We start from the raw sequence: 17597 nt of genomic DNA on the forward strand, positions 1-17597 counted from the left end.
GCTGAAATCAAGGCATTCATGGAAATGAGGGAGGAGGACACCACCCTATTATCTGATGCAGAGTGGCTACTTGATCTTGCTTTCCTGACCAATGTAACTGAGAAAATGAACCACCTGAACCTACAGTTACAAGGCAAAAGTAAAAATATATGTGACATGATCAGTGCTGTCAAGGCATTCAGTGCAAAACTCTCATTGTACATTCAGTAAGTGAAAAGCAGAAGATTTCAGCACTTCCCCTGTATCTCAGAGATGCTGGACAGTCACACGGTGCAGCCAGCGTTTTAAATGTGTCCAAGTATTGTGACCTGTTATCAAGGCTTGGACAGGAGTTTGCTGACAGATTCAGTGACTTTGACAAACTTGAGCCCTGTGTGACATTAATGGCCAACCCTTTCATGAATGTGGACATAAGTGAGATTTCAGGACAGATGGCTGAACCTTTCTGTGTCGATGCTGTGGAAATGGAAATGGAGGTTATAAACCTTCAAAACAATGTGCAGTTAAAGTCTCAGCAGCATTCACAGCATTTCTGGAGCTTGGTAGAGTCAGATAATTATGAAAATCTTCACCAAGCAGCTTCTAAAAATGTTTGCTTTGTTTGGGTCTACATACCTCTGTGAGTCAGCTTTTTCTGACATGAATGTCCTGAAATCAAAGCTCAGAACGAGACTGAGTGATGAACATTTAAATGACTCCATAAGAGTGAACTTAAGTGGATACACTCCAGCATACACCTCTCTTGTTGACTCCTTGCAGTGTCAGTCATCTCACTAGCTAAAAAGGCTGAACTTCTGAACACATTCACACACACACACACACACACACACACACACCTTCACTGCTCAATATTGAACTGAACTAAATGTTTTTTATTGTGAATGCAATTTTTGTTCTTTATTTTTGTGATGTTTTAATACAGAATGTGAGATGTGGACAGTAACATATTGTAAATGTTCAGGAAAAGAAGGCTTATTGAGTTTGTTTGTTCAAAATGAGCGATGATAATAAATGTTACAAAACACGAGTAGCTCTCGGCCATTTTTATTTTGTTAAAGTAGCTCTCAGAGGGAAAAAGGTTGGAGACCCCTGCACTAAATAGTTCTCCTGAAGAGAAAGGGCTCTCATACCGTTGATGTGCAAAGGACATGTCCTAATGGTCATTTTTAACATCTCAGTGGATCAAGCCAAAGTCCCTTCATGTTTCAAGACTGCCACCATCACCCATGCTCAAAAACACCCATTGCACTTACTCCCATTATGATTAAGTGCTTTGAGAGGCTGGTAAAGAAGCACATCATCTCTAGACTCCCTTCCACACTTCCTTCCACATTTGACCTATTTTGACCTTATCTAAGCCTTGTACACCTGGAGAAGAAGAACACTCATGTGCACATGCTGTTCCTGGACTTCAGTTCAGCATTCAACACCATCATTCCACACAATCAGGTAGAAAATCTGGGTCCCCTGGGCTTCAGCACCCCCATGTGTAACTGGTTATTAGACTTCCTCACTGAAACACCACAGTCAGTGTGGTTTGGACAGAACTCTTCCAATGTCATCACCCTCAGCACAGGCTCCCCTCACGGCTGTGTCCTGAGTCCTCTACTATTCACCTTGATGACATATGATTGCGTTCACCAACCACATTGTGAAGATTGCGGATGACACTACTGTGGTGGGCCTCATCAGGGGTGACAATGACCTGGCCTGTAGAGGAGGTGGAGCAGCTAATAGCCTGGTGTATGGACAACAACCAAATCCTGAATGTGAACAAAACCAAGAAGATTATTGTTGACTTCAGGAAGAACCAGCCCAGCCACACTCCACTTCTCATCAACAACACGGCTGGTCAGTAGCATCAAGTTCCTGGGGGTGCACATTACAGATGACCTCACCTGGTCTCTGAACAGTTACTGGTCAAGAGGGCACAGCAGCGTCTGCACTTCCTGTGTAGGATGAGGAGAGCCCACCCATCCCCACCCATCCTCACTACATTCTACAGAAGCACCACAGAGAGCATTCTGACCAGCTGCATCTGTGTGTGGTGTGGAGGCTGCAGGGCCTCTGGATGGAAGAATGTGAGGAGAGCGGAGAAGATCATTGAGACTTCTCTTCCCTCCATTCAGGATATCGTATCCCGACCTAGGAACATTACCAGGGACTCCTCACACCCCCATCATCTCCCTGTTGGCCTCTGGACAGAGATTCTGCAGCATTCGGTGCAGGACCACTAGGTTCTGTAACAACTTTTTCCCCAGGTGATCAGTCTACTCTAAGTGAAAACTATGCCACTTAGTTTTTCATCCATCCATCCATACTTTTTCTATACGCGCTTAATCCATCGGTCGGATTGCAGGGGGGCTGGAGCCTATCCCAGCAGTCATCGGGCGAGAGGCGGGGTACACCCTGGACAGGTCACCAGTCCAACACAGGGCCACACAGAGACAAACAACCACACTCACTCCTAGGGAGGATTTAGAGACACCAGTTAACCTAACAGGCATGTTTTTGGACAGTGGTGAGGAAGCTGGAGTACCCGGAGAGAACCCACGCATACACGGGGAGAACATGCAAACTCCACACAGAAAGGCCCCAGCCAGGAGTTGAACCTGGAATCTTCTCGCTGAGAGGCGACGGTGCTAACCGCCACACCACCATGCAGCCCCACTTAGTTTTTCATCTTGATGTAATTACTTGAACAATTTAAATTGCATTACTGTTAACTCCATATGTCACTTTACTTCTACACTTTATATCTTACTCTTATATAATATAATATTCTATATATATATATATATATATACACATATACATTTACATTCATGTATTTTATTTTAATTGCAACGAAATTTCATTCTGTGTACATTACACATTGGATACGGAATGACAATAAAGTCTGTCTAAATCTAAGCCACTCACATTGCAGCTTTAATAGTTTTGTTATCTACTTATCATTCCTTTCTTAAAGGATTAATTCAAAACTGTAATGGACATTTTCCATACCCCTAGAAAATCACTCAAAAACCAGTGTGGAATGTATGTGGGAGGGTCAAAAGAAATATCCAGACAGATGGACAGATTAACTGCCAAAGTATGAGTATCATTAAGGGTCCTCAAAAACCCATAGGTAGTGTCTGCACAAAAAAGAGCCATGTTATGCACCCTACCACCACTACAAATACGCACAAACATGCACACCTGCCTGTATGCCGATAAGACGCCAACCACTGCTGCTCAAAATGTGTTCGCACACCAGTGTCGGTTGACTGCACTTCCTCATTGAACGACTTGAACAATTTATTCTGACGCATGGCTGAATCCGACAGGGAATTTAGATTGAGATTGAAAAAAAATGAAAATTCAGACACAACCTGAAAGCATTGAGGAAGGGAAAGAAGAGAAGAGAATGGGTGGGTGAACCTGAGGGGAGAGACAGGGAGCTATATGAGCTTGTCAACTAACATTACAGCTTCACTACAAGCTAGACAATCATTAACACTGCTAATAAACACAGAGCGGTTGCTGCAATACAGACCACAGTCATACAGAAAGCCAGCAGGCAGAGGTTTCATTAGTCCTGCCACAGCTTTGATAAAAACAAAGGATTGTCAATCTTAACTGCCTGTAATCAGAGGACAGTGAAGTAGCTAAGAAAATGTGAAAACAGATAAAAGCTCAAAATATATAAACAAGTGTCCATGTGGCCTTCTCTGATCATGTCTTATTGTCATGTTTGCTCTCAAACTGAAATGCCTTATGTGGTACAAAAAAAACATAAATATGAGTATAATAAGTAGTTAATAGTGAAGATAAACTATGTGTGTTTGGTAAGAGGACAAATTATCACAAAAATGATAACATGTATATTAGATATAATATATAATCATAGAAACTTTCCAACATAGGGGTTTTAATCTATAGGCCAATTACATGCAAATACCTGTGACAACACAGAAAAACAACAAGACGCTATGGTGATGAAGAAACGGGTAGGTAGGGGCTTAGCCCCCCAGGGTTTCAGATGCACTGATCTGTAGAAGCACAGCTTCAGACTAAACTGGAACCCACATATGGACTATATCTACAAGTTCAATGACGAGGCTGTTGGGGTCATTTGACAAAACAAATTGAATACCACTCAAATAAAAATAATAACTACAACCTTACAAAAACTGTACATAAAAAACATTCAGAACACACACAATTAATGCAGGTAATGCAGCATTTGAAAATGAAACCATTAACTCATTCGCTGATATCTTGTCTTACTGAACTGATCATATTTCTGGATGCAGATTTGACATATAGACAATGTTTAATGGGATGATCTACTGTTAGCGTTCAGTCAGGGTATTTCCCGGTTTGCTCTGTCAGCTTTCATCTTATCTTATCACGTGAAAACCATGCATGCGTCTGTAACAGCCATTAAATGTCCTGAAGACAGTGCCCTCTACCACTCTCTGAATGCTTCAGATGAAATAACACAAATTACATGTTATGCCTGTGTTTTTATTTATTTCAATTATAAAACATAATTTGGTCACTACTTTCACAATCACTTGAAGAGTGTATAAATAATACTCATATCTAATCTGCAGGTTTTGAAAGCATTTGCCTGAGAAAAGGTGCCTGAACTGCTGAATATGATGGCTCATAATGACCCATCATATTCATGCTTTTCAGACCCAGGTGTTCATAAGAGCTTCTGTAAAACACAGTGTTTAGCCCCTCAGCAGATACTGACAAGTCATAACGATGACATTACAACGTCCTTGCATGAACTTTCAGGTCTACCACACCTCAGATGTCTTCTAAACAGAACACTATCTTTAGTTTTCATCCTGTTTTTTTTTCTTCAAAAAGCTTTTGGTGCTTAACAACAGACACATAACCTGAAACTAAAACACTAAGAGGAAAAAGTGCCCTCACTTCAGCAAGGTGAACTTGAGTTCTGCATCACGCTCGCTGCCAGCAGCAGCTTCATTTATTACAAACGGATCGGCATGAAGTGGCTACATTCAAGCCTGAACTTCTCAAGAAGTGTTGCCTTGCATGGGATAGAATTCAACTATCTTTGGAGATTAAGCTTATTGTTTAGGTCAACCGTGAGGAAGAAAATATCATCCAACGCTGTACAATTTAGAACTGAATTAGAAATGAATAATGATGAAAACTGTCCGGTGTAGGTCCCCATCAACTGTGGAGATATGTGGAAGTATAGAGAATATAAGCAGCCTATTCATTCAAATGAGAAACTCATAATGCAGGTAGAATCTCACAATAACTTGAAATGTTCTAATAACTGAATCTTCTCCTGAGATCACAGGAGGCCATGTTTGAATACACCTTCATCCCAGCAGCCTTTCAGGAGTATCCACGCCAGATTTCTGTTCTGACTCATTTTTAGATTTTCAAACCAAGAATTTTTCTGCCGTTTCCATAATCAATAATGCAAATCAAATAAATCACAATACCATACGATAAAAACTCAATTGAGGTAAACCTTTTAAAAGAGTCAACGTAGAACTATATCTTTGTCATTTATTGTAGAAAATGATGAATTCTTTCCTTGTGGCCCGTGAGCACAGCCTCTGGTCCCATCGCAGGAAAGTTTCCCTTCAGTTGGCAGGGCGTAGCCTCACACATGCGTAGCCTCACACATGCAAACATATGTGAAACATACACCTGCTGATAAGTGTGAGAACAGAGCCAAGAACTGACTCTGAGACTGAAAGCATCTCTGAGGATGAAGGATTGAGTCTTTCACACTTTTCCCTGTGCTGAAGAGATGGCGAGAAAAACGAGCCATAAAGTGTGTAAAGGAAGAAATAAAGCAAATAAAAAAGAGCTTAAAAAACAGACAAGACGCGAGGCTGCAAATTAGGAAAGACTTTTCACTCTGGAACCTCATCTCCATCCAAGTTGCGAGACTGAGACAAACGAAAGGAAGACTGATCTTTCTCTGTCGTGTTTAAAATGCTTTCAGGGGAGGTTTCCTACCTGGGAGGAGAAGAACCAGGACGGTCCTGAGCAGCAGCATGGCTCCTGTGGTCGGGTTAATGCGGACAGATGTCAGACTTGGTCCAGCAGCTCCGTTATGCGCGCGGCAGAAAAACACGCAGCCAGCCGCGACATCCACCGGAGCGCCCGCCTCTCCTTCTGCGCGCCGCTGCGCAGCAACTTCACAATTCAGAAGTGGAAGCGGAGGACTCTGTCCCTGGAGAGCAGCGGCAGTCTCCGAGCGTGTGCGTGTGTCCCACAGAGCGTTCACACCGAGTGGCTCAGAGAAAGCTCCCCGTTCTGATGAAGGAAATGTCCAGCGTCACGGCTGCAGCTCTGCGCACGGAGCTCAGCACCACGAGGCTCCTGTAGTCCGCGGGGCCCGGTGAACAGATCAGGGAGATGACGGGCAGAGGGGGCTAGCTTTATTAACTGCTGACATTTCTCCTCCCTTCTTCTCTTCCTCCTCCTCCCCTCCAATCATAATCATCTTCAACTTCACTGACAGTCGGATGAAAATAGTCCTTCGTTGAGTTTATTAAGAAACAATCAAATTGTAAGTTGTCTTTTGCGTTAACTTATATTTCTATTTCTACTTATAACATCAACAACCTCTTAAACACTGTGTAGAATTATTCTAAGTGACACTGGGAAAAGAACAGCATGTATCCATCCATCCATTTACTACACCGCCTAATCCAATTCAGGGTCTCAGGGGGCTGGAGCCTATCCCAGCTGTTATTGGGCAAGAGGAGGGGACAGGTCCTGACAGGTCGCCAGTTCAGAGGGACTGATCATAAAGCCACTGATATTTCCATTGACAAAAAAACTACTTCAGACCAACAACATGCCATTAAACCCAACGATTCCAGACACCAGCTAAATATTTAGGTGGTGTGCTCCTAAGAAAACAAGATAAGCCATCCAGATCTTCTTGTGCACAGAATTAGCCTTGCAGAGATGGCATAATTAAATGCCATTGCATCTTCTAATGTTCTGAAAAGGAGAGAGCAGACACACCTACAGCTTCATATAACAAACTATAAAAAGCACCTTGGTTTCACACAGTTGTTTTGTCCTCATTAGATCCCATTTCCAAAAAGTTGTGTTATCTTTCAGGTATCTTTCATAACTATAGTGTGCTGACAAAGTGGCAGTCCATACATACCTCGGGGTTAATACCCAAAACTTTCAACCGTCACATGAAGGAGGAGTGGTGAACAACACTTGCATAGGCCTGAACCCCCTCTGCCAAATCATCAGAATGACTGGCTTTGGTTAGCAATTCCAAAGTAGAGCAATCATCAGCAACCTCCTACATGGATAAGATTTGACTGTGCGGCAGGACTGAGTGATTCATCTCACCAGGATATACAACGAGAAGGCAGCACAGCAGATGTGGGGTCCCTCAGGCACATGGCAAACATAAGGCTAAAAGGAAGTTAGCCACAACCAAGTAGCTGCAAAGATATAACCTGGCCAAAGCCGAAAATGGACACCGCCATAAGCAAGACAAGAGAGCTTATCACTGTGCGTGAAGGCTCTCCTCCTAACTCCAGCAGTCTGAGACTGTGCACTAAGAGGAAGGAGGGAACATATCAGCAGTGGTGTAGTCTACCTTTTTGAGGTGGGTATACTGTATAGTTGGCCAGTCATTGGCCCGTGGTACCAAACTAGGGGTCGGGACTCGGGACCCCTCGGAACCAATAGTAGCCCCTTAATGCACGCCGTACCTCCAGTGGCGCGCTGTAATAGTCATTGAAAAGTAATAGGTACCATAGTACTACAATACTATGACATAACACAGTTCAGATGAAAAGCCCTCTAAAAGCTATGACAAAAAATAGGCCAATGTAAAGTTTCATTTTTAAGCATTTTCATCTATGACAATCAAAAATGTTACTATCAAGTAGGCCTACAGCAAGTCAAGCCCAAACAAAATGAAATGAACTGATTTTTAAATGTAGGCCTATAGAAATATAGCCTGTATTGTAAACTCATCACATACACTAAAGGTTTTTGCATCTGACATTATATCGCAGTAACAGTGTAGTAGATAATGTAATTACTATTGCCTGAGTACAGATACATCTCCCCATCCATGCATACCATGGAGATAGCATGGTTCTGGCTAGTGAATAAAGTTTAGTTTATGATAGATAAATTACTTAATCCAGACAGCCACTGTACATATCATCATGTAGACCATATACAGACAGGTATGGTGATTAGGAGTTATTCCCAAAGAAGAATCCCAGATAAACAAACGTCTAGAATTTTAAACTAAGTAAGCAAACGTGGATCAGAGTAGCTAGCTTGCTAGTATTGAGAGAAGAACGAAAGCTAGACTACAGCATGACTAGCCTGTGTTATTGCCGTGTTATATCCACAAATTAAACAACCTAGAAGGGTAACTTGGTAGCAATACTAGTCTCATAAAAAGCGTGAATTATGTTTTTGACTCAACTTAACTTACTTTCGGAAACGTCAGGTCGGGCAACCTTATTAAAAAAGTTCCTAAGGTCTTGCTGTCCCTTGCGCCTGGCCATGATCCTCGTCGTCCCCAACTAAAAACCTGGAACGCTGCTGCTTTGTTTAACCTGGCAGCTCGCGGTCGGCTACCTAGCGAAATTCACTGGCATGTTTTCATCACGCATTGAGGCTTTTCAAATAATAATGATCATCATCATAATAATAATATATTGTAACGACCCAGAATGAGGGTAAAAGCACACGGACTGGCTTGTTTCCTCCTCTCCCTGTCAATCACTGGACCGCAGGTCATGTCACTCAGGTGTGGGCTGGTGATTGGGGGAGAGGAGTGGGCGTGGGCCAGTCTGTGTGCAGGTCTGGTGTTCTCCTGGGGCTGGTTGCGGAGCAGGACTGAGAGTCACTCGTGTTCTGCGATTGTACTGCTTGTAATAACTTAATAAAGAGCCGTTCGGCAACCGCCGGTCTCAGAGCCTCCGTGAAGTCATTACAATATGTTCACGAAAGTTAGACAACGTGTTAATAAATCACTACCATACCTGTCAACAGCCATGGAAAAGTGTGCCCTGGAAATGCAAACTCTCGGGTTGAGATGATGAGATGATAATTCCATAATCCGATCAGAATGGTGAGAACATGGAGAACATATCGTATCAGCCCATTCCAGATGTACAATGACTTTTCGTAGAAGCCTCGACTTTACAAAGTCCTTTCCTTAGCCACTAAGCACCTACGTACGCACCCCATGATAGATTTTTGTTTTGGCTGACAGCGAGACATAAAAAACGCGTCTGATTGGTTGGAGATTGACTGACTGCCGCAATTTCCAAATGAATGCAATTCTGAAGTGTTGTCGCTGTATTGTTAAATTATAACAAGGCTTCCATGAAAAGTGGTAGTTGATGAAACGTGGCTGTGCTATTCTAAATATTGAAAAACGAATTTTAGGTGGGTATACTGAGTATTTTAGGTGGGTATACTGAAATCCCCCAAAAAAAGAGGTGGGTATACGCCGTATACCTGCATTCAACGTAGACTACACCACTGCATATCAGGAGGATCGCCTCCGTTCTTAAAAGGACAAACTGCACACCATCTTGAGATATGCCCAGTTTCCTGCTAACAGCTCTTTGGGAATCACCATGTTGGTGCATAAATACAATTTTCTGTCTGTCAAACTGTGCAAACGTTTGTCTTTGTGACAGGCTGCTAGCAAAAAGGTGCAGAAAGAAACTATTTGAATGAGGTTTTTGACTAAGTTGCTTCGTATGTGTAGACACAACACTTGAGTTAAGTTTCTTTTTTATGCTTGAATGATTCATAGGTTTGTGCTAATAGGCAAACAAAAAGAAACACGTTCCTCTGAAAATGGGCAGGTACAACGACTGGACTGAAAATGAGTAAAAAAAAATCCTGATGCCCATAGATAAAACTTTGAAAGACCTTCGGAAAGCCCAGAGAACTATTGACCCATCCCGTGTGACGTCAGCGCAAAAGTAAGCGCCATTTTGGACATGGACTACCAGTAGTCTACCACTGCTAACAACCAAGGACAAGGAGCAAAGTAGCAAGAGGATAATTGAAAGGAACAGAACATTGAAAAACTTCCCACTTCCATCATGCCATTATATTGTTGTGCACCTGGTTGTAGTAACAATCAACACTCGAGGCAAGGTATATCATTTTATCGGATCCCAACAGATGCTGAGCAACGGAGAAGATGGATAGCGGCCATTAACAGAAAAGATTGGCAACCCTCGACATACCAATGCTTGTGTAGCGACCACTTTGTTGGAGGTAAGGCGAATAAAATTAGCCAGAAAAGGCTTAACATTACTTTTAACGTTTTGTAGCGGGCAGTGTGTAACCAAATGGGATAAAAGAACCCATTTTAACCTCTTTGTTGTGTAGTACCTATTAGCTACGCTAGCTAACACTGTGTTCCTTTGCAGCTAGATGTGAGGGAGTGATTATGGCGTCAAACAGATTCCACGAAAACCGGAAGGGTCTGTGCCATAAACCGCACGCATATCTGTATGGCTTTGCTAATGTTGTTACGATCTGTCATTTCAGGCAAGAAGAGCAACAATCCGTTATCTCCAGACTACGTGCCCAGTGTTTTCAAGTATCTGACGTCTCCACAAAAACGACGGGTAGAAGCCAGCCTTGAGAAGTTTCACCAACGTCAGGATCTTAAGAGAAAGAAAAGAGAGGCTGAGGTCAGGATCAATGTGGGTCATACTTTGCTGGGACCGTCAGACTGTCATGAACAGGTGAACCTGAACGTTGGTCATGATATCGATGCAGATCACGTTAGTGTGTGTTGTCAAACTGATCTCACTATGACTGACATGACTGCCTTGGAGATAGAGTGTCAAAATCTGCGTGCTGACAATGCTGACTTGAAGTTAAAGCTGGTTTCTTGTGATTTGCTGTCAGAGGAATGATGAGAAAGTGAGATGTTTGACTGGTTTACCAAGTTTTACTCTTCTGTTTTCCATCTTAAGTATGGTAAGACCGCAGTTGAAAGATACCCTGTCCATGTCATGTTTTCAGCAAGTGTTATTGACCTGTAAGCGATTACGGATGAATCTAACAATGCAGTTCCTTTGCTATCTGTTTAATGTGAGTAGTTTCACGAGTGTTTGAAAATGTACTTTCCATTTTTGATGAACACATGGTCCCAGCTTGTGTGATTTGGCCTGAACGAGAAGATGTAAGGACATCACTACCTATGTGTTTCAGGAAACATTTCCCTGACTGCATCTGTATTATAGATTGTTTTGAAATCTTTATGGAGACACCTACAGATCTGAAAGCCAAATTTCAAAGTATAAAGCTCATAACACAATGATATATTAGATTGGAATTCAAGGGGATGGGGAGGAAGAGTAACAGATAACTTTATCACAGCAAATAGTGGCTTTTTAGACAACTTATTACCTGGTGATCTTGTCTTATCGGACAGAGGTTTTACAATTCAAGATCAGGTAGGCCTTTATTGTGCCCGAGTAGAAATTCCTGCATTCACCAGATGTAAAAAGCAGCTGACTCCTGTGGAGTTGGAGGATACTCGGAAGTTAGCCTCTGTACGCATTCACGTGGACCGAGTTATTGGGCTTGCACGGTCTAAATATACTATGCTACAGGGTCCTGTACCAATATTGCAACTGTATAACACTGAGAATTCTGAGTTAACTACGCTTGACAAAATAGTAAGGGTTGCCTGTGCTCTAACTAACATCTGTCCTTCTGTCATTCCTTTAGACTAAGATCTTGCACATCTGAGATTCTCTCTCACTGCAAATATCACCATTATTATTATTTTTTATTATTACTATTACTAATTAGACCTACACAGAATATTCCTTCACCTCTTTGCTATTTGATTGTCCTTGTATTTTGTATTTTGTCAGTTTGATACCAATATGAGTATTGATACCTGCTATAAGGTGTGAGACTCTGTCAAGGAACTTGTTCTAATAAATGTTCAAAAAAATTTTTGAATGCGGGGTTCTCCATAACATTGCCCAAAAAAATGGAGTGCCATTTCCAGATGTACATCCAGAGGACTCCGCACCCAGAGATCCCTACCACCAGCCTGCACAGCCAAGAGCGCTCAGGAGGAGAGAGGAACGTATTCAGCGATTCTGACTTTTGGTAAGCATTCTGTTATTCAAGGAAAAAAGAAAGGAGAACAAGGATTTCTTTCAGCATTTATTCTGTGACTTCAGTGTTTCATTTATGTCTTTCAATGTACTGTCGATAGATTGCATGGTGTGTGTTAAAGCCATCATCCACTTCACGATCTCTGTTTGTCTTTCTAGGACCTCTGTGGTTAACACGGCTGGCCGGTGTGACGCTGCAGACCGGGGGGCAGAGGCAGAGGCAGAGGCAGAGGCTTCGGATGTTGACGGGGCCGCGTATTCGTCGCGCGGGTCAGGTTGCCCGGATGCCACTTCGGATTCATCTGTGAATGAAAAATATTAGTTTGATTAGGAAACTCATTTGTGTTGAATATTAAAGCAACTGTTTTATTTAAACGTCTTGGGTGTGCAGTCATTCTTACCATTCTCGAGCTCTGACATGGGCGCATCAGTGTCAAGTTTCCCTGGCACGCCCGATGAGGACGTAGCTCCGATCACGCCAGCCACCCTCTCCTCCAAGGCACACAAATCCAAACCTGGATCGGACCCCCCCCCCCCCCGTTTGTGACATGCTGCGTCGGAGAGCTGCGACCTTCTTTTTTGTGGCCAATTTCATATCGGACCACTTCTTCCTGATCTTATTGGAGAAAAAGTGAAACATCGTTCAATTTTAGATTTCATTTAATCTGGAGTTTATCACATTTTATTGACCATCACAGTAGGGGAAAATACATACCTCGTCCGGTCTGCGATTTACATCGCCAACGCTGTTGACACCCGCGGCGATCTCCTTCCAAGTGCGCGTTTTTTGGGTGCTCTTTATGCCAGCTTTCATACTTCCAAACAGCACCAGCCGGTGTTTCTCCACCTGGGCTGTGAGAGTGTCAAGTTTGGCCTCGTTGTAGTTGCGTTTCTTTGCTGCCTTTCGTCTATCCATGTCGCAAATTCTAGAGGTGCGGCCTCTCAGCCCCCTTTTGTAGAAGGCGTGGTTAGGATCATTACGATGGATTTCAGCCGCCGGATTTATCAACAGCCGCTCGGTCTTACGATGGGATTGGTGTGGTACGCATGTTCTGTGAATCTCACTTGAGCCTCTGCGTAGGACGAGTTCTCCGCTCATATCTACGATGCTTTCTACGACGGCTTGATAAATAAGGCCCATTGAGCGGCGTAGCGGGCCGGCGACAGGTATGACTGGAATTATTGATATCTACCCTTCATTCCTGTTAGCCAGATAAGTAAACAAGACAAACTCCGTAATGGCATCAAAAAGAAGTTATATTAGAAAAAACGGAGGAAGAAAAGCGGTCTAAGGATAAAGGTAAGGCCTGTGTTGGGTGATGTGGGCTGGATAGCTGGAGGTGGAACGTTTTGTGTGTTTATTTGTCCTGACAGCTAGCCTCAGATAAATGGTATGTAGCTGGTTAGGATTTGTTCCTTATAAACTCGGCTTTAGTGTTTGCTTTATGAAAGTTTGTTATATAAAATGAATATGTCACATGTGAATGAACAGTCTGTCCTGCCATAGGAATGACTGACTGACTCCAGACTTGTTTATTCAGATTCTAGCAGGGAGGGATGGCATGTTGTCCTGTTCCGTCATTGTTCAGTGGAAGTTGTCTCTCAGATATTTGACACTTCAAATTATTTTAGCATTATTTAGGATTTAAGTTTGGTGTGTTATTCATAGGCCTCTAATTACAAGTATGCTACTGTTTATAATTAAAGAAAATATTTAAAGGTTTGTTTTTTAAGTGATATATGAATATTAGGCATCATGTTGATTATTTTAGAATATTGTGCCAGTGGATAATTTTTCTTAGTTTTATTACTTTAACAAGTACAATGTGTAAATTAATGCAGAAACTTCTTAAGTGACAACTTTGTAATTGAGTACTATCTTTAAAGGGACGCTGTACATGTAGAATGTTTAATATTTTTTAAAAACACTCAAAATCTGTTTTATGTATTGATTGTTGTTTTCTTTGTATGATAGTTTTTTATTAGTTTAACTTCCTCAGTGGTTCAACTTAAGATGTTTAATTTTAACTGTAGCCTGTTTTGCTCATATAGTGTAATGGATCTTAGTGTACCATCTAAGGCTAGGCAAGGCAAGGAATCTTTATTTATTTCACACCACAGGCAACTCAATGTGCTTTACATAAAGACAAGGCATTAAAGAGCCATCTGTTTAGCATCATCAGTCTGCTGAATCTCTCATCTCCTTTCCAAACTGTTGGTAGAGGTCCACTGAAAAACACCTCTGTACTTGTGCATCGAACTGTGTTTACCAGGTCCTTAAAGTCTTGTTTTAATACCTCCGATTGTTGCTTCACAACATCAAGGGCTCCTGTGTGTATGATGAGAGATTTCAGTGTCGGATGCTCAGCAACAATGTCCAGGATCTTCTTAGAGATATCAGACACCATGTCGTTGCTAAAACAGAGTATTTTGGTCTTTTTCTTGCTGCAAAAACGTTTTATCTCATTCACAGCTCCGTCACCCACTATCAGAGTTTGAGGCCCAGTGGTTAGCTCTTTCTGTGGCCTTTTAGCATATAATTTAGCCTCATACCTTTCTCCGGTCTTGGGAGATGAGCGTTCTTTTGGAGAGTCAGGATTTTGAGAAAGTGGAGCAAATCTGTTCTCAGCAGAATTCCTGTGTCTTGTGGCAATTTGCTCCTGGTTTTGGTGGTGGTCTCGGCCCATCGTTGCTTTTTCTTTGGTATCGGGGTAGAGACATTCCTGTGTGATAGTGCAGGCCACTCGGAGTCATCGTGGGTCTCCAGGTGTTGGGTTCTGCCTAATAACCGTCTTCCCACATCTGAGGGAGGCGATTTGTAGTGTTTTGGCTTAGCACCAAGGGAGTTCCAGGGAGTACTGGTTGAATATTATCCATTTACACCAGGCTCCTGCCGCATCTGGGTGGGCTGGTTAGCTTCCTGTTAGCCTGCTCCCTTTCAGTGTTTTTGGGATACTGGCAGAGTAGTTTAATTCCCATATTGACCATTTATCTCCACGTTCACTTCAAGCCGATACATTTTTGTTTCCAGTATTGCTATCTTCTGGAGTAGCTTGTGGTAATCGTCAGTGGAAAAGGGAGGCATCTTGCTGCTAATTAGCTTCAGTTAGCTGAGCTCCTCCGAAAGCAGGAAGCTGCAACGGAATTTCCAGATGACTTTCTGATAAAAATGATTAAAAAAAGTCTTGGTTCACTTAAAAGAAAAATAATAAAATTATATCCAAGACTTGTGGAAAGAAGTAAAATGATTTAAATGCAAATAAAGCAATAAGCAGCAGGAGGAAGCAGACACACGTTTGCACTCTTCAGAAGCAGGAGGGTTAGGAATTGTAGTTTAACAAACTAGGGGCCCCAAAAAGCATATTAAAGAAGCTCAGTCTATTACTAGAGCTACTGAGGCATTTGACGTCGGATGGCTGGTTGACGCGCTGCCTGTCCTGGCTTGCTGCTCTCGTACCGCGTTTAAATCAATTTCCACGCCGTCTTTGAAGTTGCCACCAGTGGATTTATTCTCTGATAAGTTTAACAAACAAACAAACAACAAACAGCGGCATGACGAGCGCCTCGCGCCACAGCGGTCAAAAACCGTTTGCACTTCCGGGTCAAAACACCTGTCAAACAAGAGTGCATGAGACTCCTATATGCACCTGAGACCCCCTGGTGACAGCACAGCGACACCACACACATACAGAGTACATTACACCCTTGACTCAGAACACCAACAACACATTTAGCTCCTACACACCGGCCCCTATTGTTAATGGCAGACCGACATAACAATTCAAAATACAACTAAAAAGGAGCAACAAATGTGTTATAGTTACATTAAAGTACAGTACGGACACATCTATATTCCATGCACCAAACACAGTTTTGTCACTGGCCTTTCAATAATGTTGGCCTTTGTCTGTAACCTCACAGAACGCACAAGTCCTTGCTTATCTGGAAAACCCTCCAGAACCTTGGCAAGTGGCCATGAACCACGTGGAGCTGAAGAATCCATGATCACCACAATATCTCCAGCTGTCAAACTCCTCTTCTTTTCGTTCCACTTCTGCCTCTTTTGTAGCAAGGGCAAATACTCCCGTATCCATCTCTTCCAGAAAAGGTCGGAGAGATACTGTACTTGTCTCCAACGTCTTCTCACATACAAATCATGAGGTTCAAACACTCCAGGTGGCAAAGCTGGTTTACCCCTCAAGAGAAGAAGATGATTAGGCGTGAGAGGTTCCAGGTCATTAGCATCCTCTGAGAGTTTGGTGATTGGACGATCATTCAAAATGGCCTCCACTTCACAGAACACTGTATGAAGTCCATCGTCATCCAGCTTCTGCTGATGCAGAACAGAACTGAGGACTCTTCTCACCAGGCGGATCATCCGTTCCCACACACCACCATGATGTGAGCCTGCTGGTGGATTAAAGCTCCAATGAATCCCAACCTGTGACAGAGCTCCTTGAATCCTGTCCTGATTCAAAGCAGTAAGGGCCTCCTTCAGCTCTCTGTCTGCTCCAATGAAGTTAGTGCCATTGTCTGATGTTAGACTCATCACCTGTCCTCTTCTGCTGACGAAACGCCGCAGAGCATTGATACATGCGTCCGTGTCCAGTGAAACAGCCACCTCCAGATGGACAGCCCTGCTCGCCATACAGGTAAATATAACACCATATCTTTTACAGGTTGATCTTCCTCTTCTCACTTCCACTGGACCAAAGTAATCCACTCCTGTGTTGGCGAATGGTGGAAGATCAGGAAGGATTCTCACCTTTGGCAGGTCAGCCATTTTTTGTACCACTGCTCTTCCATTGTAGCGCCTACAAAAACTGCATTCACCAATAATTTTCCTGACAGCTGCATTGGCGTTTGTAATCCAAAATCTCCTCCTCACCTTGGACAGTGTGTGAGTCCGCCCACCATGGCCCAGATTCTGATGTACATGTCTGAGAATGAGTGTAGAGATGTGCTGATCTTTGGAGAGAATGAGCGGATGCTTGGCTTCCTCAGGCATTGCTCCTCTGCTCAGTCTTCCTCCAACTCTCAGGAATCCATCCTCCAAAACTGGATCCAGCCTGTATATGGGACTCCGTCGACTCACTGACACTTTCCCGGAAGACAAAGCAGACATCTCTTCACCAAACCTCTGTCGCTGACAATAGCGTATTATGGCACTTTCCGCTCCAAGCAAATCATCCAGCGTTAGGGAACCACTCATGGATGTTGATGTGACTCCCTTTCTTTCAGTCCACCTCGAACCGTCCTGACTTCTTTTCTCGAGACAGTTAGCCACAGAAGCCTTAAACTGCTTCCCCTTGCGACTCCGTTCCAACAACATGACCTTTAACCTCAAGATCCAGGCAACAGCTGTCTTGAGTCTCCTCCAGTCAGAAAAGTAGGCAATGAGCTGGTCACTTGGACTAGAGATGTCACACACACTGA

The 17597-nt window shown here is 43.0% G+C and overlaps 1 protein-coding gene across 1 annotated transcript in view; it reads right to left on the minus strand.

Moving 5' to 3' along the window:
* The window catches only part of LOC142397432 (GDNF family receptor alpha-4-like), a 132968-nt gene extending 126613 nt beyond the window's left edge, over positions 1-6355 (minus strand). Inside the window, exon 1 of the mRNA XM_075480780.1 lies at positions 6004-6355. Coding sequence (XP_075336895.1) covers positions 6004-6043 — 40 coding nt within the window. The 5' untranslated portion in view covers positions 6044-6355. The remainder of the gene's footprint in view (positions 1-6003) is intronic.
* Positions 6356-17597: the final 11242 nt, after the last annotated feature.

The sequence above is a fragment of the Odontesthes bonariensis genome, chromosome 13, assembly GCF_027942865.1.
Source record: "Odontesthes bonariensis isolate fOdoBon6 chromosome 13, fOdoBon6.hap1, whole genome shotgun sequence".
NCBI classification, from domain to species: domain Eukaryota; kingdom Metazoa; phylum Chordata; class Actinopteri; order Atheriniformes; family Atherinopsidae; genus Odontesthes; species Odontesthes bonariensis.